Here is a 21,333-nt window from a genome sequence, read left to right as displayed (position 1 = left end):
ACGTCCCTATTTTTCATCGGAAAAATGTTGGAGGGTATGGTAGGTGGTAGGACCACATGGCTTGCATTTTTTTTTAAAAAAAAAGGTTTCAAGTTGATATTCCCCATTACAGATAGCAAGGCTGAGAGAATGACCCTCCATTCTGGGCCAAGGGGGGTGGGATTCACTGTCTGACACAGGCCACAGTCACAGTGGATAGATGAACCAATTATATTAACAAGGTGGCTCGTAATAAAATTTGACGTATTTCCCGGTGGTCATTGGGAGAAGCGGTACCGCCATAGGCAGGGGATAAAGAAACGAGTAATGTACAAAGGAAGCCATTGACACCACAGTAAGCTTAACACACTCAAATCAACAAAATCCTACCACCAGTAGAAATCCAGAATTTAGAATATCTGTGACTGGGCAGCAGCAATCCACCCACAATAAACAAAGAATGACCAGTAGCAGAAGTTCGCCCTCTTTCTAACTTGGGTCTTATTTTATATGGCAAATTTGATTTATCTCAAATTTGTAAACATGGGGGGAAATTGCCTTGCCAGTTCTTATATTGCAGTAGCAGAGGGTGGGGTCACTCGGATAGCCCTGCAATAGAATAATCCTTTGCAAATACCGTATTTTTTGCTCTATAAGACTCACTTTTCCCCTCCTAAAAAGTAAGGGGAAATGTGCGTCTTATGGAGCGAATGCAGGCTGCGCAGCTATCCCAGAAGCCAGAACAGCAAGAGGGATTGCTGCTTTCGCTGCACAGCGATCCCTCTTGCTGTTCTGGCTTCTGGGATTCAGAATATATTTTTTTTCTTGTTTTCCTCCTCCAAAAGCTAGGTGCGTCTTGTGGTCTTGTGCGTCTTATAGAGCGAAAAATATGGTACTTTACATTGGGGGTGGGTGGCTTTAGACTGACTTCTTTTCTTTTCAGGGAGAATGTTCCCCGTATAAAACAGCTGGCAGTAAACGTCCGTCTGCTAAAAGCTGCCACATTAGACTCAAGTCCCAGGTCTCCCCGAATTGAACACGGCGTCTGAGTTGCATGTGGAAACCTTGTAAGCAGAGATGTAGCACATAAAAAAACAAAACACTGCCCCCCCCCAAATCCCCCGTCTAAAGTAAGGCTTGAGTTAGATTACGTAGTCCGGCCTTTGCAGCTACTCCTTTTGTGGTGTGCATGTCTGTAAGATAACTGCGAAATCCAGCTAAAATCCCAGAATTCTCCACATATTTTTTTCCCTGTGGCAAGCTATCCCAGCCATCCCAGGGGAGATGTGAAAAATAGAGGAGGCAGCAGAGCAAATACCACAATAAGCAAGGACATGGAGTTCCCAAGAAGGAGGGAGGCAATGCCACAGAGGATTTTCAAGACCCAGACGAGGACGTATGTGAGGGAAAATGCATTGCGCCGAATCTCCGTTCCATAGCCGGGGAAATGCCTTAAAAAGCAGTTGCTGTTGGTGCACAAATATAAATATACTAACTTCCCCCCTTGATAGCCAGAAACATAAAAGGGCTTATAAAATGATCAAGCTGAAGGTCAGCAATCCTCATAACTTTCCAAATATACAATGTATTCTTGACCATTTTCAAAACAGGAAAGTGATGTAGGGGTGGAGCAGGGACTGTATTTGAAATACAGTGGTGCCTCGCAAGACGAAAAGAATCCGTTCCGCGATTCTCTTCGTCTAGCGGTTTTTTCGTCTTGCGAAGCAACCCTATTAGCGGCTAAGCGGATTAGCGCTATTAGCGGTTTAGCGGCTTAGCGGCTATTAAAGGACTAGCGGTTTAGCTGCTAAAAGGCTATTAGCGGCTTAGCGGCTTAGAAAAAGGGGGGGGAAGCGGGGGGGAAATCGCAAGACAAGCCCATAGGGAAAATCGTCTTGCGAAGCAACTCAGAAACGGAAAACCCTTCCCCACTGTCCTCGGACCTCCTCCGAAGCCGGGCGGCAGGGCGGGAACACCTTCTGAAGGCCGGCGGGGGGCAAAAGTCTTTGTTCCCCCCTGCCTGCCTTCCCGGGAGAGCGGAGAAACGCAGCACGTCCTGGACCTCTTCTGAAGGCTGGCGGGGGGCAAAAGTCTTTGTCCCCCCTGCCTGCCTTCCCAGGGGCTTTTAAATCGCCCCGGACAGCGGAGAAGTCCTCCGCTGTCCCGGGGCGATTTTAAAATGCCGCCCGCCAGCATTTTAAGATCGCCCTGGACAGCGGAGAAGTCCTCCGCTGTCCCGGGTTTTTTTAAAATGCTGGGGGTGGGAAGAAAAGCCCTTGTTCCCCCCCCCCCAGCCTTCAGAAGAGGTCGGGGGACAGACTGTCCCCGGACCTGGTCTGAAGGCGGTTTCCATAGGAACGCATTAATTGATTTTCAATGCATTCCTATGGGAAACCGTGCATCGCAAGACGAAAAACTCGCAAGACGAAGAGACTTGCGGAACGAATTAATTTCGTCTTGCGAGGCACCACTGTACTTCTGCCTCTTCTTAAAGTGGGACAGTTGAGGGGTACAAACTCCTTTCCGCCATGTTTCACTTGCATGCAAAGGAGGCTGAGGGCCACAAGAAATTGGGGTTCTGTACCTGTGATTCGCGCCTCTACTTTTGCACACCAAAGGACACTGTTGCGCTCAGCAACTGAAAATCACTGGGCTGGGCTTTAACCAGCACTTTGCAAGAAAACTCTGCTAGGAAATCGATTACATTTCCAGGTCCAAGGGCTGTAAAAACTTCAGATACCATAAGCGCTGTCACCTCAGGTCTCCTCAGGCAGAGGTGGGCAGATGTCAGGGTTGCGAAGATATATTTCGTTTGTGACTGGAAGCCCGACACCCAATGCAAAAATAAAGATTTCCGAGTCTAGGAATTTGAATTAAAGACTTCCGAGTCTAGGAATTTGGGTGCCAGAAATGAATGGAGGTTCTCAACCCTCCTGGCGTTGCGGAGCAAAGGAAATTGGAAGCAAAAGCTCCTCGTTTGCTGAATTCTGACTTCATGTTCCTCAATTGCATTCCGCACAAAAGTCCTAAGGACACACATGCTAGATTTTGGCTTGGTTCTCCATTACAGAAAAAGGTCGGTGAGTACTGCAGGTTAATGCTTAACTCTATTGTCTCCAACATTTATCTTTTTGCTGGCTACTGAATCAGCTTCAACCACTCCCATTAACTGATGTGTCCTATCGTTACACAATGAAAATATTGCTGACTTGCATTTATTTATTCAGCACTCGATTTTTCCCTCCTTGGTGGTGTCATGTGGTGTGTATTATTCCCGTTTCAGGCAAGGAGGGGCCATGTTATGTAACTCAGGGCTGCCTACAGCAATAGTTTTGACAGTTTCAGCCTTGCAGTGATCCCAGTGTGATGCAGTGACTAGGGCACTTCCAGATTGTCATTATTTTGGGTGATTCATTTCCACACAGGCAAATTCAGGTCTGACAATTAAAGTATGTACACTCCAACGTTTCTCCGATGAAAATAGGGACGTCCCATTCCATAATGATAATTTTTACTATTTATACCCCACACATCTTTCTGGGTTGCCCCAGCCATTCTAGGCAGCGTCCAACATATATAAAAACATAATAAAACATTAAACTTTTTTTTAAAAAAAACAACCTTTCCTATACAGGATTGCCTTCAGAAGGCTCAGGGGTCGGATAACTCCATACCCTCCAACATTTCTCTGATGGAAATAGGGACGTCCTAAGGAAAAGCGGGGCATTCTGAGATCAGATCAGAAACTTCTGTAAATCTGGGACTGTCCCTGGGAAAGAGGGGCTCTTGGAGGGTCTGGAATAGTTAACAAACCACCCTCATATAACCTTGAAAACTGTGCACAGATGAATCAGGATGTTTCAATGAACAGGCTCTCTGGAAGAAAGGACTAGGAGGATTGAGGAGAACAATATCCCTATAAAGGAAAGATATCTATCTATCTATCATCTATCTATCTATCTATCTATCTATCTATCTATCATCTATCTATCTATCTATCTATCTATCTATCTATCTATCATCTACCTACCTTCCTACCTACCTATCATCTATCTGTCTATCTATCTATCTATCTATCTATCTATCTATCTATCTATCTATCATCTATCATCTATCTATCTATCATCTCTATCTATCTATCATCTATCTATCATCTATCTATCATCTATCTATCATCTATCTCTATCTATCTATCTATCTATCTATCTATCTATCTATCTATCTATCTCTATCTATCTATCTATCTATCTATCTATCTATCTATCTATCTATCTATCTATCATCTCTATCTATCATCTATCTTCATTGCCTTTTAGGTCTTAAGGTAAAGGTAAAGGTACCCCTGCCCGTATGGGCCAGTCTTGACAGACTCTAGGGTTGTGCGCCCATCTCACTCTATAGGCCGGGGGCCAGCGCAGTCCGGAGACACTTCCGGGTCACGTGGCCAGCGTGACATCGCTGCTCTGGCGAGCCAGCGCAGCACACGGAAACGCCGTTTACCTTCCCGCTAGAAAGCGGTCCCTATTTATCTACTTGCACCCGGAGGTGCTTTTGAACTGCTAGGTTGGCAGGTGCTGGGACCGAGCAGCGGGAGCGCACCCCGCCGCGGGGATTCGAACCGCCGACCTTTCGATCGGCAAGTCCTAGGCGCTGAGGCTTTTACCCACAGCGCCACCCGCGTCCCTTTTAGGTCTTAAACAGGCCCCCAAAGCAGTATACCAAATTATGGAATACAAATACAATAGGAGCATTTTAAAATGGAGCCATTAAGCGTTTAGAACAGAACACTTATTTTAAAAATCCCCATAAAACAAAATCTGAAGGGCCTCAAGATAAACCAAATGTCTGGCAAAAAAAAGAATCGTAGAATTGGAAGGGACCCCAAGAGTTCTTTAGTCCAACCCCCTGCAATGTAGGAATCTCAGCTAAAGCATCCATGACTCTTTATTTAGTGCCAGGCAACCAAATCTCTGTAAGGCAGGCATGTCCAAAGTCCGTTTTGGGGGCCTAATCTGGCCCGCCGGTCGATTTAATCCAGCCCCTGTGGCTGTATATGTCCTGTGGTAAAATCCTTTACTTTGGGGTAAAATTGTAAAAAAAAGTTCAACAACTTCAGTCCTTAAAAAAGCCCAACAACTTTGGCCGGCCCTCACACATGTTCAGTTCAGCAAATCTGGCCCTGTTTGAAAAAAGTTTGGGCACCCCTGTAAGGAAATTGTTCCACAGTCTGGGTGCCACAACCACAAAGGCTCTGTTTGTCCTCCTCTCCCTGTATTTTTTATCAACGGCTACTGTCAGATGGTGCGAATGCTCTTTCAATGGAGGGTGGGAACACATTGAAAGCATAGCTGTCAACGTTTTCCGTTTTTTAAAGGGAAATCCCCTTATTCCGAATAAGATTCCTCACAAGAAAAGGGAAAAGTTGACAGCTATGATTGGAAGCAGAGCATCACCAAACAAACTGCCTTCACTCAGACCACACTTCCCATTAGGTAGGTCAGTAACTTGCTGCCGGTTGATATGTAAAAGGCTACTCAACGCACAACAGGTATTTAAAAATAAGGTGGCAGGGAGAGAGGGACAACAGAAAACACTGGAATGCAATTATTTAGCCGTGGTGTTTTCTGGATTAACCATAATAACTGAGTGAGCAGAGCATCGCAATTCCAGAAAATAGCCGTATCCTCCATCAATTTATATAAAGGTAAAGGGACCCCTGACCATTAGGTCCAGTCGTGACCGACTCTGGGGTTGCGGCGCTCATCTCGTTTTATTGGCCGAGGGAGCCGGCGTACAGCTTCCGGGTCATGTGGCCAGCATGACTAAGCCGCTTCTGGTGAACCAGAGCAGCGCACAGAAATGCTGTTTACCTTCCCACCGGAGCGGTACCTATTTATCTACTTGCACTTTGACGTGCTTTCGAATTTATATAGCCCCTTTCTAAAACTCTTCAAACTGGTGACCATTGCTACATCTTTTGGTAGCAAACAAATGCTAGTCAAGGTGCCGTCCGACTTTAACTCATGCTTTTAACCCTTTGGGGGAAAGAAAGAAGCCACTGGGTCTCTGATCTAGCTTTGTACTCCTGGTCCAGCTCAGGCCTTTTTCTGTTGAAAATTCCCACCACAACCACGAACCGAAGCTTCGCCTGGGAGTCCTCCTGTTTAATCTTCAGGTGGAGGGGCCTGTCAGAGGAGGGAGATCTTGCTCACACAAGCTTCCACGCTAGAGGTCACAGCCCTTTTGCAAAGCAGAACACTCTATTCTCTGTCTGGAAGAACATAGGTGAGCGTACAGGCAGGGGTGAGCTCAAACTCTGACCCCTCTTATTTATCTGCCTTCTCTTCCTGCCTGCCACCTTCCACCTTTCTCAGGAGTGCCAACCCTGACCCCAGCATGCCTATCTGCCAGCTAATAAGCTGCTTTCCCACCATGTGAGATTTCTGGGATGCCCGCTTCTTCCAGGACACTTTGGGCTGCCTGTAAGAAACCTCCACCACCAGCTGCCTTGCCCTCTGCGGCTGATTTCTTTCTCCATTAATTCAGTTGTTTGCTTTCTTTTATCACATAATTTGGGACGCTGCACTTTGGATCTCGTTCACTCGGAAGCTGCGTGCCTTTCTGCTATGTGTTCCTCAAACTCCATGTATGCAAGATCATGCCCTTTGAGTCTTGATTAATTAATTAATTGCCCTGGAAAGATTACTTATCTGCCCTTACTCTTCAGTTTCTGCGCTGGGACAAAAATATACGTATGCTGCGGTGCCTTAAGAGATATTGCTGCCATTTGATATGGGGGAAAGACAGTCAGTGCAGAGTTGTCCAATGGATCCAACTCTGATCCAATGGAGCCGGTAATCTGATTCAGCATTTTTGGTTCCCATGTACCCTGTGATTTTTTTGAAAAGAAACCCAACTTCCACCTGAAACACAGCTAAATTCAGCATGCTGCACAAATTATATAAACTCAGTCCTTGTGATTCTGCATGCTTATTTGGCACACTTTATTATGCTTTCTCACTGAGCCTCTTGGGCTTGCCGATCGGAAGGTCGGCGGTTCGAATCCCTGCAACGGGGTGAGCTCCTGTTGCTTGGTTCCAGCTCCTGCCAACGTAGCAGTTCGAAAGCACGTCAAAGTGCAAGTAGATAAATAGGTACCACTCTGGCGGGAAGGTAAACGGCATTTCCATGTGCTGCTCTGGTTCGCCAGAAGCGGCTTAGTCATGCTGGCCACATGACCCGGAAAAACTGTCTGTGGATAAATGTTGGCTCCCTCGGCCTGTAAAGTGAGATGAGCTCCGCAACCCCAGAGCCGTCCGCGACTGGACTTAACTGCCAGGGGTCCTTTAAAGGTAAAAGGACTCCTGACCATTAGGTCCAGTCGCAGAAGACTCTGGGGTTGCGGCGCTCATCTCGCTTTATTGGCCGAGGGAGCCGGCGTACAGCTTCCGGGTCATGTGGCCAGCATGACTAAGCCACTTCTGGCGAAACCAGAGCAGCGCATGGAAATGCCGTTTACCTTCCCGCTGGAGTGGTACCTATTTATCTACTTGCACTTTGACATGCTTTTAAATTGCTAGGTTGGCAGGAGCAGGGACCAAGCAATGGGAGCTCACCCCATTGCGAGGATTCGAACTGCTGACCTGCTGATCGGCAAGCCCTAGGCTCTGTGGTTTAACCCACAGTGCCACCTGCGTCCCAGGGGTCCTTTACCTTTACCTTTATTATGCTTCCTCTAGAGATGGATTGGTGCAAGGCACACTAGGCAGGAGACTGGAGCCTTGGTTACTACAAATAATGCCCCCACACACCATGGGCTTCCGATATCTCACCTTGTTACCTCACATGCTTCCAAGCTGGCCCTGTGCACATCTTTAATGGCTCAACACTTCCTTTTTCATAAAATGAAAGCAGTGTATCCTCCCAACCTTCTACGGGAAAATTGGGACACACCTCATATCACTCTTCCCTGACAAGGCTTCCTGCTTCATCCCATCATAACATTGCAGAAGGGTCTGCCCTATCTCCTGGTAGTCCCATTTATTTATTTCTCCATCTATAAGTAAAGAAAGAGACCTGGGTAAATAGATGAAGCGGACTCCCTGCTTGAAAAGGGGGGCTCACTTTTTTGCAGTTTGGAAGGGGAGAGAGCTGTGAACAGCAGCAAAATTCTGCCCTTCTTATGAGTGACTGCTATGGCGGAGAAGGTGGGATCTATAGGTGGAGAAGTTACTTCATTGTTTGGATGCTGGGCAGCTGCTGCAATAGGGCTCCTTGCTCCTTCCTTGTTCTTGTGCTCAACATAGATTCAGGGCAAGCACCACCCCCCTCCATCCATTGCCTATCCAAAACGAGGGAAGTATGACAGAGAAAGTATCGCCCTCACTCCGAATCATCTTTATTTACTCTCACTCTGAATGAACTTTATTCCTCCTCACTCTGAACTAGCTTTGCCCCAGTGTCAAATCTTGGTCTTGTAACATTGTCAAGGTGAGCAGCCGGGATAATGTTGTGATGAAAAGCCACCGTTGGAAAACAACGATCACACATAAGCAGCCAAACAGGCACAAACAGTAAGCTCTCAAGTGTCTTCCGAGGAAAATTTCAACCCCTGCAAAGTCTACCTTTGTGCCAAAAATGGCCACCCATTAAGCCCTTTTATAGACTCAACGAAGAGCAGAGACCTTCAGGCCAACCTACATTACAAACTTAGACTGGTTTTTAAATTGTTATTATTCTTATCATCATCTCCTGTAGGTAGCTGATGGCTTAGACCAGTGATGGCCAAACTCGACCCTCCAGCTGTTTTGGGACTACAATTCCCATCATCCCTGACCACCGGTCCTGTTAGCTAGGGATGATGGGAGTTGTAGTCCAAAAAAACAGCTGGAGGGCTGAGTTTGGCCATCACTGGTTTAAACCCATGCACTGCACAGAAACTCTATGGCAGTTAAGGTGATTTGTCAGCTCTCGCTGTCTTGCTAATTTCTCCAGAAAGAGACGTTATTATATTTAACTGTCATGGCTTTCCCCCAGAAGTCCTGTGAATTGTAATTCAGTGAGTACGCTGAGAATACTATTAAATAAAACTTGGGTTCCATAGGAGAGAGGAAATGACATTTAAGTAGTTCTGAGTGAGTGGTGCAGCAGCAATGCCCTCTAAAATAGGAGCCACTGACTCGTGCAAACAAACACACTTTGCTTCATGTTGCAGCCTCTGTCAATATTTTTTTGGAGAGGGGAGGCAGTTAAGGATCAAAGATCAGGGGTTTCGGATACAATAAAGGCTCAGTGTCTAGGGAAACGAGCAAGAGCGAAGGTGGGAGAAGATAACCCCTGCCGAAATTGCACCATGGACCTTCTGCACAGCGCAGGGGTCCAGGCCACCAGCTACCTCCAGGAGAACTTCATGGGCTACCAGGACTGGTTTGTCTTCGTCTCCACAGTCGCTGACCTCAAAACTACTTTCTTTGTCTTCTTCCCCATCTGGTTCCAGCTGAAGGAGGAAGTGGGAATCCGACTTATCTGGGTGGCTGTGATCGGTGATTGGTTGAACCTGGTTTTCAAGTGGTGAGCGCGGAGTCTAAGAATCCTGATCATCCTATTTGGGGGTCAGGAACAAGTTCTCCTCTCTGCCCAGACAGAGACCACAGGGTCTCCCCTCCCCATTCCCTGTAGTCACAGGACTTAACCCTAGACAGGGCTCAGGCTCCGCCCTGGACATGTTTTTTCCAGAACTATGCAAAGTAGCAATTTAGGTTTGGTCTGAACATAATGTCAAAGCTTAGCTTGATATTATAAAAAGAACCCAGATTTTGATGCTGTTTTTCAGGGCCAGAGCAAACCATAGTTTACTGGTTCAGATGTGATGGCAAACTATGGTTTGACCCAAACTAAGGAGGAGCTAATTAAGCTGAGCTTGTGTGGAGAGGGAAGGGGCAGGAGCAAGCAGGCAGGTCTCTTTCCAGGCCCATTCTTGTAGTGCTAAATCACAGCTTTGCATTTCATATGAATCCTCTCCCGGAGAATGCCTTTGAGTGCTTCCAGAATGAATTCCCTGCATTGCTGACCACCCACAGCCTGGGTGTGAGGAGTCATGAAGGAGATAGTCGAATCCTGAAGAGGACTGGGAGGAGCTTGGGGAGTTGGAGCTGGACAATCCCGGATGCGGGAGGTAGATTTGGGATCCCGAAAAGTGTCTGAGGTTGAGGATAGCAGTCAAGTGTGTGGAGAGCTAGATCAAGAGGAACTGGAGTCAAGGAGGTTGGCAAAGGATTGTTCTGCCCTTGTGGCATCAGGCACCCCAAGTCTCACCACCTCTGGTGCCTCCTCCTGTTAGTAAGGAGCTTCTGGGGAGGAAACTGAGGGTAAATTGGGTGCTCAGTTGCTTCTGACAAAACCTCCGTCTCCAAGGACGCTGGCATGGGTGTGAACAGCCCTCGCAAACTCAACCCATTCCATGCCCATTTGCTTGCCCATTCCTAGGACTCCCACTGCTTGCTTCACCAATGCTGTGCCCTTCCTGCTATTCAAAAGGAAGATGTTGCTTGTTGGATCAACATGTCAACATATTAGCTTAGGTTTAGCCATCTATCTGGGACGCGGGTGGCACTGTGGGTAAAAGCCTCAGTGCCTAGGGCTTGCCGATCGAAAGGTCGGCGGTTCGAATCCCCGCGGCGGGGTGCGCTCCCGTTGTTTGGTCCCAGCGGTCCCAGCGCCTGCCAACCTAGCAGTTCGAAAGCACTCCCGGGTGCAAGTAGATAAATAGGGACCGCTCACTAGCGGGAAGGTAAACGGCGTTTCTGTGTGCGGCTCTGGCTCGCCAGAGCAGCGATGTCACGCTGGCCACGTGACCCGGAAGTGTCTCCGGACAGCGCTGGCCCCCGGCCTCTTGAGTGAGATGGGCGCACAACCCTAGAGTCTGTCAAGACTGGCCCGTACGGGCAGGGGTACCTTTACCTTTACCTTTACTAGCCATCTATCTAGAGCAGGGGTAGGCAAACTAAGGCCCGGGGGCCGGATGCGGCCCAATTGCCTTCTCAAGCTGGCCCGCGGACGGTCTGGGAATCAGCGTGTTTTTACATTAGTAGAATGTGTCCTTTTATTTAAAATGCATCACTGGATTATTTGTGGGGCATAGGAATTCATTCATCCCCCCCCCCCAAAAAAAAATATAGTCCGGCCCCCCACAAGGTCTGAGGGACGGTGGACCGGCCCATGGCTGAATAAGGTTGCTGACCCCTGATCTAGAGTTCTTATGTACCTGCTGCACCTTATAAGCTGCACCTTGCCTAGTTACCAATTCGATTTATGTTTTAAAACCTTTGTCGGAAACTGGACTGGGCATTTGACTTCTCCTTCCGGCAGCAAGGGCCAGGGCAGTTGTGGGATAATCAAACTTTCTTTCTTTTCTTTTCTTTTTTGGAAAGGAAGCACTCCTTGGTTCAGTTGCTTGAGTAATAGGGAATAATTTATTTGTTCTGTAGGTGCTTTTCCATGGCATGGTCTGGACATTGTAAGTGGCTCTGGAGAAGTTTTGCCTTTGTGTCAGGAAGGAGATTGAATTATCTTTGGTATTTTCAAACACTGTGATTCTATGAATCCTCCATTTCCAGAATTTGCCCTAAAAAAGCAAATCATGGATTGTGATTAACAAGAAGTAGCCAAATTTACATAATTTTGTTTGATTTTCCTCCTTTTTTCCTCTCCCTCCCTCCCTTTTTCTTCTTTTTGCAAAATGTAGTTTTGTTTTGTAGAATTAAATGAAAATTGCTTCATCACGGATTGGCGATTCAGATTTCTGATATTTGTTTGATGGTTTTTAAACATGGGATAGACTACTTTTCTATTAAAATACTATTCAAAGGGCTTTCAAAGAATTTTAAAAACCGTCTAAGGACAACAAAGAGAAGCACAAGCAACTCATAATAAAGGTATTTTTTCAAATTTAAAAGATCTCAATAAATAAAATCAGGAATTAAAAACTGTAGCAAGGATTTAAAAATGAAAGCAATATTAATTAAATGTGAATGTCTATAAGAGGAAGAGAGAGGGAGAGGAAATGTGGCAGGGAACTAGAAGTCTTGAGTACAAAATAATCACACCAGTCTTTTCCAGTTCCTGAAGCCTTTAACAGTAGGATGCAAGTTTGTTATTACTCTGAAAACATGGAAGGCTAGGTTTTTGTTTTTCTTCTGAGATGGATTTACTGAGGCAACTGGAATAAAGGTAAAGGTAAAGGGACCCCGGACCATTAGGTCCAGTCGTGGCCGACTCTGGGGTTGTGGCGCTCATCTCGCTTTATTGGCCGAGAGAGCCGGCGTATAGCTTCCAGGTCATGTGGCCAGCATGACGAAGCCGCTTCTGGCGAACCAGAGCAGCGCACGGAAACGCTGTTTACCTTCCCGCCGGAGCGGTACCTATTTATCTGCTTGCACTTTGACGTGCTTTCAAACTGCTAGGTGGGCAGGAGCAGGGACCGAGCAACGGGAGCTCACCCCGTCGCGGGGATTCGAACCGCTGACCTTCTGATCAGCAAGTCCTACTGGAATAGGCAGTGGCTATTTCTTGCCTCCTAGCCTCTCTTACATCTTCCGGTTTCTGGGGGCCCAATCACCACTCCTTAATCTTCCCTCCTTACAGGATCCTATTTGGACAGAGACCTTACTGGTGGGTACGTGAGACCGATTACTACAGCACCGCAACACCCCCTGCGATCCAGCAGTTTCCCATCACCTGCGAAACTGGCCCAGGTGAGGTTGAAGCTGCCCCCTCTTCTCCCTGTCTTTAAGTCGCTGTAAGACCTCCCCCTTTCATTTACACTTGTGTCTCTCCCCTCCAGGCAGCCCCTCTGGTCACGCCATGGGGTCTTCTGGGGTCTACTATGTCATGGTGACAGCCCTGCTGTCGCAACTCTTGCCGCTGCAGAAAGAGACCTTGGCTGCCAGGTGAGGCCCCTGCTCTCAACCTGCACCATCACTATTAACAAAATTAAAATAAAAATTCCTTCCAGTAGCACGTTAGAGACCAACAAAGTTTGCTATTGGTATGAGCTTTCGTGTGCATGCACACTTCTTTTTGATACACCTAAACAGAAGTCACCAGGCCCTTATATATAGTGAGAGGGTGGGGATGGGTATTACTCAGAAGGGTGGTGGGAATGTGTGATTGGCTGATAGGTGTGGTAAACCTGTTAACAACTGCAATTGGTCTTACAGGAAAAAGCAAGGGGTGAGATGGCTCAAAATAGCTTTATTATGTATAATGAGATAAGAATCCAATGTCTCTATTCAGACCAGGTCTCTCCATGGTTTTAAGTTTGGTAATAAGTTGCAATTCAGCAACTTCTCTTTCCAGTCTATTTCTGATTTTATTTTATTTTATTTTATTTTATTTTATTTTATTTTATTTTATTTTATTTTGGTTTGGTTTGGTTTGGTTTGGTTTGGTTTGGTTTGGTTTAGTTTAGTTTAGTTTAGTTTAGTTTAGTTTAGTTTAGTTTAGTTTAGTTTAGTTGTTTAGTTTAGTTTTCACTATGGAAGACCAACACGGCTACCTACCTGTAACTAGAACCATCAGTGTTAGTATTAGTATTAGTATTCGTATACATGCAGGTCTCAGAGGTTCAGAGCAGCTGGGACCTTACTTTTAGGAAGACAAGGTGGTATTATCTCAACAGGAGAGCATCTCTGGACAACTTTGCTTCTCTGTCTCCATACTTCCAAGGAGACAAGAACTGCTGCCCCCGGGGTGTGATGACAATCTAGTGCAAATACTGTTAATGGGAGGTTCCCTAGACCAGATGGATGGGAGCTTGCCTGCTCTTGATGGGGTTACGCTCCCTCTGAAGAAGTGGGTACACAGTTTGGGGGCACTTCTGGATCCTTTGCTGTCACTTGAAGCTCAGGTGGCCTTAATGGCTTGGAGTTCCTTCCATCAGCTTCGACTGGTAGCCCAGCTATGCCCCACCTGGACAGGGATAACGTAACTTCTATGGTCTATGCTCTTGTAACGTCAAGGTTAAGGTTACCAGATTTTTTCCAATGAATCTGGGGACACTTACTTTAATTAATTAACTAATTAACTAATTAATTGCTAGACGTTCGGGATGTTGATGCTGTGGTGGTGGCAGAGGGGCGGCTGCCGCCTTGACCTCAACTGCCATGTCTCCCCTTCCTCTGAGGCTTCTATCTCCTTTCTCCATGAACCTGGGCAGCCCCTGAGCTGTTAGTTCTTCGGTGGTGGTGAAGCAGTGTGCGGTGGGTCAGGCATGGAAGGAGGAGAAGGAGGGCTGAGAGTGGCGGAGGCAGTGAGGCTTGGGCAGCACGATGCCTCCCTTCCCGTCGGAGCAGCCCCAATCCCATTCTTACTTGCGTGCAAGCAGGGGGGAGCGGGGATCCCTCAGCTGGGAAGGGAGGCTTCCCCTTGCCTGAGAGATCCCTGCCCTGCTCCTGCTCCTGCTTACACACAAGTAGGAGTTGGGAGGCTGCTCCGATAGGCAGCATGAAGCCTCCCTTCACAGCTTAGTTTCTGGGGTCTGGGAAGGTGGTGGCAGCCCATAAGCTGCATCTTAGAGCCCCTGCACCACCATCATATGGGGACTTCCGAACAGCTCCTGACCGCTGCTGCATTTCTTGGGGACATTAGATGAAATCCGGGGACATTCCAGGGATGGAATATGTCCGGGGACTTATTCCCAAATCCGGGGTCTGTCCCCGGGAAACGGGGACGTCTGGTAACCCTAATCAAGGTTAGATTACTGCAACACGTTACAGTGGTGCCCCGCAAGACGAATGCCTCACAAGACGGAAAACCCGCTAGACGAAAGGGTTTTCCGTTTCTGAGTTGCTTTGCAAGACGATTTTCCCTATGGGTTTGCTTCGCAAGACGAAAACGTCTTGCAAGTCTTGCGTGTGTTTTTTCCGCTCCCCCCCCCTTTTTCTAAGCCGCTAAGCCGCTAATAGCCTTTTAGCAGCTTAGCCGCTAATCCTTTAATAGCCGCTAAGCCGCTAAACCGCTAATAGCGCTAATCCGCTTAGCCGCTAATAGGGTTGCTTCGCAAGACGAAAAAACCGCTAGACGAAGAGACTCGCGGAACGGATTATTTTCGTCTTGTGAGGCACCACTGTATATGTAAGGCTGCCTCTGAAGACGGTTCGGAAACTTCAGCTGGTGCAGAATTCAGCGGCCAGGTTGCTCACGGTTTGAGCATATTACACCCATCCTGGCCTGGCTGTACTGAATGCCTATTAGTTTCAATTCAAAGTGCTGGTTTTGACCTATAAAGCCTTAAACAGCTCAGGACCACAATACCTCAAGGACCGCCTCTCTCCATATGAACCTACCCAGACCCTGAGATCATAATCTTAGGCCCTTGTGCATGTTGCCTCCTCCATGAGAGCTCTAGAGAGTGTCAATACGAGAGCAGGGCCTTTTCAGTGGTAGCTCCCCATTTGTGGAATGCTCTCCCCTGGGAGGCTCACCTGGCGCCTTCATTACATATCTTTAGGAGCCAGGCAAAAACATCCCTTTATCCCCAATTGAGCAATCTATGGCATTTTAAATGTGTTTATGGGAGGGGGTAGGGGAAAGGGGGGGTTGTTTTGTTATTGTTTATATTATATGTTATGTGTTTTATATTGTATTTTTATGCTGTGAACCGCCCTGAGATCTGCGGATTAAGGGCGATATACAAATTTAATCAATAATAACAATAATGTTAATGGCAGTATAATATAGAAAAATGGAAAGATGTGAAGGCTGTCAGTCTGCCACAGGGTGAATTGGTCAGAGCCCTGATAAGTGAGCATTTAAGATAATTGCAATTAAACATTACCTCAGCAAAAAGGGGGGGTGTTTCTTTTTTTTATAGCCTCTACATTGCCTTTCTATGCAAAATCTCGCTTCAACGTGTCTTTGAATTTCAACTTACTGGAATTCTGTCCAGTTTTGGAATATTGGGAATATTTATGAGCAGGATGAGTTTCGAGACATCTTGCTGTACCCCTCCTCCCACAGCCAGCATGGGCAATGGTGAGGGAATGGTGTAGTCCAGCAACATAGAGAGGAATAAGGTCCCCTATACCTGCTTTATGAAGGGTCTGTTGAGTAGATCATCTTGAAACCATCCCATGGTAAATTCACACAAATTGTGGGGTGCAGCCTTTGACCGCAGTGGTTGTGGGAGACAAGTTCGCTGTCAGGGGCTAGACTGAGGAGGAATGGTGAGGGCTGCCCCCCTTCTCCTGAACCTCCCTGAGAACAGGACAGTATAGATTTAGAACAGTGGTTTGCAGAAGGTCACAGTTCAGAGGCTGCAGAGGGGAGAAGATGGGAAATATTGGGGGAGCAGCAGGAAGAAGCAGCACCAGGGGAGAGACAGCTGACAGACTCAGTGTCTTTGGAAAGCATTCCTGACCCCCCTCTCCTGGGACCAGACGAGCATTGAGGGTAGTAGAACAAAAAGGCTCAGAGGCAGAAAGCTCAGATTAGCCGACGCAGGGGTGACGTAGAAGAGGAGAGACGTAGGGGGTGGGACTTTACTTGGAGCAACGCCATTAACTAGGGGAGACCGCATTCCTTCGTCTTTCTCTGTGACTATTGAATAAATTACTTGGTAAGAACTCCTGTTTTCGTTGCTTCTTGGCTGCCACTGTGGGAGGGACAGAATTCCCTGAAGCCTGACATTTACTGGCTCTTGCCATTGGGCTGTGGCTACAGAACTGGCTTTCTCAAGCAAGGCAATGTTTTCCTCAGCAAGGGAGGGAGGGGGGAGCGTGGCTCTAGATCTCAAAGAGTTAGATCAGCCTTTCTCAACCTGTGGGTCCCCAGATGTTGTTGAACTACAACTCCCACCACCCCTAGCTAGCAAGGCCAGAGTTCAAGGATGATGGGAGTTGTAGTCCAACAACATCTGGGAACCCACAGGTTGAGAACCGCTGATTTGGATGGTGGCATGGTAAGATAATTCCTGTTTTTGCTCTGGTCTGAACAAGTCCCCCTCACTCCCAGGTGTCTGCGTGGTCTCCTCTGGGCGGGATTCTGGACTGTGCAGGTCTGCGTCTGCTTATCTAGAGTCTTCCTCGCTGCACACTTCCCACACCAAGTGATCTCAGGTGTGATCTCGGGTGAGTTTTTCCTAGGCTTTTAGCTGCACAACGAAATTTCTGTGCACCAGTGAAAAGGCCTTTATTCACTAGAAACAGAAGACGGTTAGGTGGTGTGTGTGTACTGGCCTCGGTCCAGTATACCTGAAGGAGCGTCTCCACCCCCATCGTTCTGCCCGGACACTGAGGTCCAGCACCGAGGGCCTTCTGGCGGTTCCCTCACTACGAGAAGCCAAGTTACAGGGAACCAGGCAGAGGGCCTTCTCGGTAGTGGCACCCGTCCTGTGGAACGCCCTCCCACCAGGTGTCAAAGAGAAAAACAACTACCAGACTTTTAGAAGACATCGGAAGGCAGCCCTGTTTAGGGAAGCTTTTAATGTTTAACAGACTATTGTATTTTAATATTTTGTTGGAAGCCGCCCAGAGTGGCTGGGGAAACTCAGCCGGATGGGCTGGGTATAAATAATAAATTATTATTATTATTATATTATTATAGAGTCAAACGATATGCATGTTGCTAACATTTGTCTTGGGGAGGGGATGGAGGCAGCCTAGATTGCCAGCTGTGGCTCACAGAATCATAGGGTTGGGAGGGACCCAAAGGAGTCGAACGCCCAGCAATGCACGAATATGCAGTTGTCCCATACAGAGATTGAACCAGCAACCTTGGATCCAGGTTGATACTTGACTGGAGTCAGGAGGAAATAATTTTGCCCCAGGCCAAACTGAATATTCACCCGACATTTTGTCGTTGGTGACTTGTAACCTTGCTCTCCGCTGTGATATGTGTGGCATGCTTTGCTTGTAGGAATCATCTGGAACCACTGCTGTATAAAGGGACACCTGCCTGGCGCCATTCCTTTGGCACCACACAAATGATTTTTGTTTTCCTGGGAATTTGGGCAGTGCCAAATTTATAACGTTTATGTGATTTTATTGTGTGTGTTTTTTTAACTTTGGCAGTAAATTGCCGATAAAGCAAGCCTAACCTAACCCGCTGCCTCTGTTAGTGCAATGGAGTTGGATGTTCCAATATAAACGGGGCACCAGGTGGGCTATCCTGCCTTACGGCAGGGTTAAACTCTCCCAACAAAATGAGTCTCTGAAGAGGAATATCCAGTATGGCGATATTCTGGCTTATGTGGCAGCCTTGGTGGGCTCTGGCCTCAAGTGTATTGTCAGGGAACCTGGCTAGTGGCTGGGAAGAAAGGGACTTGGTGGAGGCTGGTCCATTTGGGGAATGGGGCACTGCCCCACCCACCTCAGGCTGGCACCAGTCAGCTGCCACCGCCACCCCATCACCTTTCTTCCTTACTAGCAATCTTGGTGTAGGCTGGGGCAGCTTCCTTAGTCTCAGTGATGTGGTTGTAGAAATCATAGAATTGTAGAATTGGAAGGGGACCCAAGGGTCATCTAGTGAACCCCCTGCAACGCAGGAATCTTTCGCCCAATGTGGGGCTTGAACCCACAATCCTGACATCAAGAGTCTTGTGCTCTACCAACTGAGCTATGATGAATGTTAGCCAGGAGGAGGAGGTTGGAGGCTAAACTAGAATTAGAGGGCTCTGTCTGCCGTTTGGCTCTGGCTACTGTTGGTCTTCCTGCCCTCAGGGCTACCAGTACGAGTGGGCACCAGCTAACACTGGTACGGCTGCCCTGCTGTGTGTTTTTGTGTGTGTGTGTGTGTGTGTGAATATGGACAGGAGAGAAAAAGTAAAATGAGAGGAAGTGAAGTTCTGCTTTTTGATTTATAGAGGAGAGATAGGACCCTTGTGGGCACCTCATGTGGGTCGCGCTGTGGGTTAAACCACAGAGCCTAGGGCTTGCCGATCAGAAGGTTGACGGTTCAAATCCCCGCGGCAGGGTGAGCTCCCTGCTCCTGCCAACCTAGCAGTTCGAAAGTGCAAGTAGATAAATAGGTATTGCTCCGGCGGGAAGGTAAACGGCGTTTCCGTGCGCTGCTCTGGTTCGCCAGAAGCGGCTTAGTCATGCTGGCCACATGACCCGGAAGCTGTACGCCGGCTCCCTTGGCCAATAAATCGAGATGAGTGCCGCAACCCCAGAGTCGGTCACGACTGGACCTAATGGTCAGGGGTCCCTTTACCTTTTTAGGACCTTGTGGGCACCTCATGTCCAGGTTCAAGGAGACACAGATGGGCCGCACATAGCACTTGATAACCAATGCTTTGATGCACTAAATGGCCGACTGCTTATTCTCTAAAGTTCAACTCCCAAACCCTCTCACTCAGCCCTGTGTCCACAACACTGAAGGGAGAGGCGTTGCGTGGTTGCGTTTGTGGATATTCCAACTAAACAGAATGGTTTCCCCCCTCCTCAGGGATGCTGGTGGCAGTGTTCTTTGAGCACGTCCGCTCCATCTACAACGCCAGCCTGAGGAGATACGTGGGCACCACTTTCTTCCTCTTTGGCTTTGCCCTGGGCTTCTACCTGCTTCTCAAGATGCTGGGGGTGGACCTCCTGTGGACGCTGGAGAAGGCCCACAAGTGGTGTGAGCGGCCAGAGTGGGTCCATATCGACACGACGCCCTTTGCCAGCCTGCTTCGCAACCTGGGCATCCTGCTGGGGCTGGGGCTGGGCCTCAACTCTCCAATGTACGCGCAGAGCTGCAAAGGGAAGCAAAGGCAGCAGCTGGCCTTCCGCCTCACCTGCATCGTTTGCTCCCTGTCCGTCCTGCACCTGTTTGATTCCTTCGAGCTGCCCACCGACAGGGAGTTCCTGTTCTACACCCTCTCCTTCTGCAGGAACACCTGCGCTCACATCTGTGCTGTGGCGCTGATCCCCTACTGCATCTCCTGGCTCTTCCGGCAGACAAAGAAAGACGCATAGGGGGGCAGAAAGTTCGGAACACAGCTACCTTGGACGTGGTTCTCCTGTTCCAGCTCTTGCAAGGGCCCTCGGGACTCGGGGCTAAAGCTTTACAAAACCTAGGAACGTTGCCGACTCTTTTGTGGGAGATAGAACTGAGCTCCTCTGCTCATCGATGAATACGAGCTTCCCCCAGGTTAGCATCAATAGCATTCTGACATCCAAGCAGGAACAGCGGCAAGGACAGATACAGTGGTACCTCAGGTTACATACGCTTCAGGTTACATACACTTCAGGTTACAGACTCCACTAACCCAGAAATAATACCTTGGGTTAAGAACTTTGCTTCAGGATGAGAACAGAAATCGTGCTCCGGCGGCACGGCGGCAGCAGGAGGCCCCATTAGCTAAAGTGGTGCTTCAGGTTAAGAACAGTTTCAGGTTAAGAACGGACCTCCGAAACGAATTAAGTACTTAAACCGGCCTTACATCAAACCATACTGTTGGTCCGTCTAGACTGGCAGCTGATCTCCAGGATTACAAACAAGGTTCTCTACCAGCCCTAAGGTGACAGGTGTAAATGTATGTTGTGAAAAAAAATCTTCAGAGCCCAAACTTGAACAGAAAGATAGATGAAGTTCCTTTCTGTTTTAAAGTGAGCTGGGGGTATCTTCTGCATTCAATGGCAGTTTTTGCTGCAACCAATTGCTCTTTCTGATCTCCATTCAGGTGCCTTCTCCTTGTTTGTTCCTGTCTCTCACTTTGGATGTATACATGCTTCTCCTTATTTGTCTCTATTCCTCTACCAGCCACAAGTCTCAGTCTTTCCTCTTTGTCGTCTCACTTCAGTCTTGGATATCTGCATTTTGCCCTCTGTCCCAATTGAGTATTGTGGGTTTTGTGGATGATTATTCCTAATATAAAGGGACGCGGGTGGTGCTGTGGGTAAAACCTCAGCGCCTAGGACTTGCCGATCGCATGGTCGGCGGTTCGAATCCCCGCGGCGGGGTGCGCTCCCGTCGCTCGGTCCCAGCGCCTGCCAACCTAGCAGTTCGAAAGCACCACCGGGTGCAAGTAGATAAATAGGGACCGCTTACCAGCGGGAAGGTAAACGGTGTTTCCGTGTGCTGCGCTGGCTCGCCAGATGCAGCTTGTCACGCTGGCCACGTGACCCGGAAGTGTCTGCGGACAGTGCTGGCTCCCGGCCTATAGAGTGAGATGAGCGCACAACCCTAGAGTCTGTCAAGACTGGCCCGTACGGGCAGGGGTACCTTTACCTTTACTATTCCTAATATGCCTTCCACTGGCACAATATAGGTAGAAGACCCAAGTCTCTCTGGTAATGGTGGGTGTGTGGCTTTCTTATGTTAAAGGGTGTTTTTTACTAGCACCACAACCCTAAGCAAACTTTCCGGGAAATGAAT

The 21,333-nt window shown here is 48.0% G+C and overlaps 1 protein-coding gene across 2 annotated transcripts; it reads left to right on the top strand.

The window, feature by feature from the left end:
• The first annotated feature begins 9,264 nt into the window (after positions 1-9,264).
• Positions 9,265-20,386, top strand: LOC114582820 (glucose-6-phosphatase catalytic subunit 1-like). Of its 2 annotated transcripts, XM_077917550.1 has the most exons (6): positions 9,265-9,549; positions 11,466-11,494; positions 12,622-12,731; positions 12,821-12,926; positions 16,990-17,105; positions 19,423-20,386. In XM_077917550.1, the coding sequence occupies exons 2-6, from the start codon at positions 11,481-11,483 to the stop codon at positions 19,929-19,931; spliced, it is 855 nt and encodes a 284-aa protein (XP_077773676.1). In that variant the 5' UTR covers positions 9,265-9,549; positions 11,466-11,480; the 3' UTR covers positions 19,932-20,386. The 2 variants fall into 2 exon arrangements, with proteins under 2 accessions (XP_077773676.1, XP_028559954.2); XM_028704121.2 differs by lacking the exon at positions 11,466-11,494.
• The last annotated feature ends 947 nt before the right edge of the window (positions 20,387-21,333 follow it).

Source organism: Podarcis muralis, chromosome 13, assembly GCF_964188315.1.
Source record: "Podarcis muralis chromosome 13, rPodMur119.hap1.1, whole genome shotgun sequence".
NCBI lineage: Eukaryota > Metazoa > Chordata > Lepidosauria > Squamata > Lacertidae > Podarcis > Podarcis muralis.
This window is presented reverse-complemented; position numbering and strand designations above follow the sequence as displayed.

Coding starts and splice junctions, on each gene's coding strand:
- LOC114582820 (XM_028704121.2), top strand. CDS start 9,332: ATGGACCTTCTGCACAGCGCAGGGGTCCAGGCCACCAGCTACCTCCAG. Junction 9,550..12,621: donor TTGAACCTGGTTTTCAAGTG/GTGAGCGCGGAG, acceptor CCCTCCTTACAG/GATCCTATTTGGACAGAGAC. Junction 12,732..12,820: donor CACCTGCGAAACTGGCCCAG/GTGAGGTTGAAG, acceptor TCTCCCCTCCAG/GCAGCCCCTCTGGTCACGCC.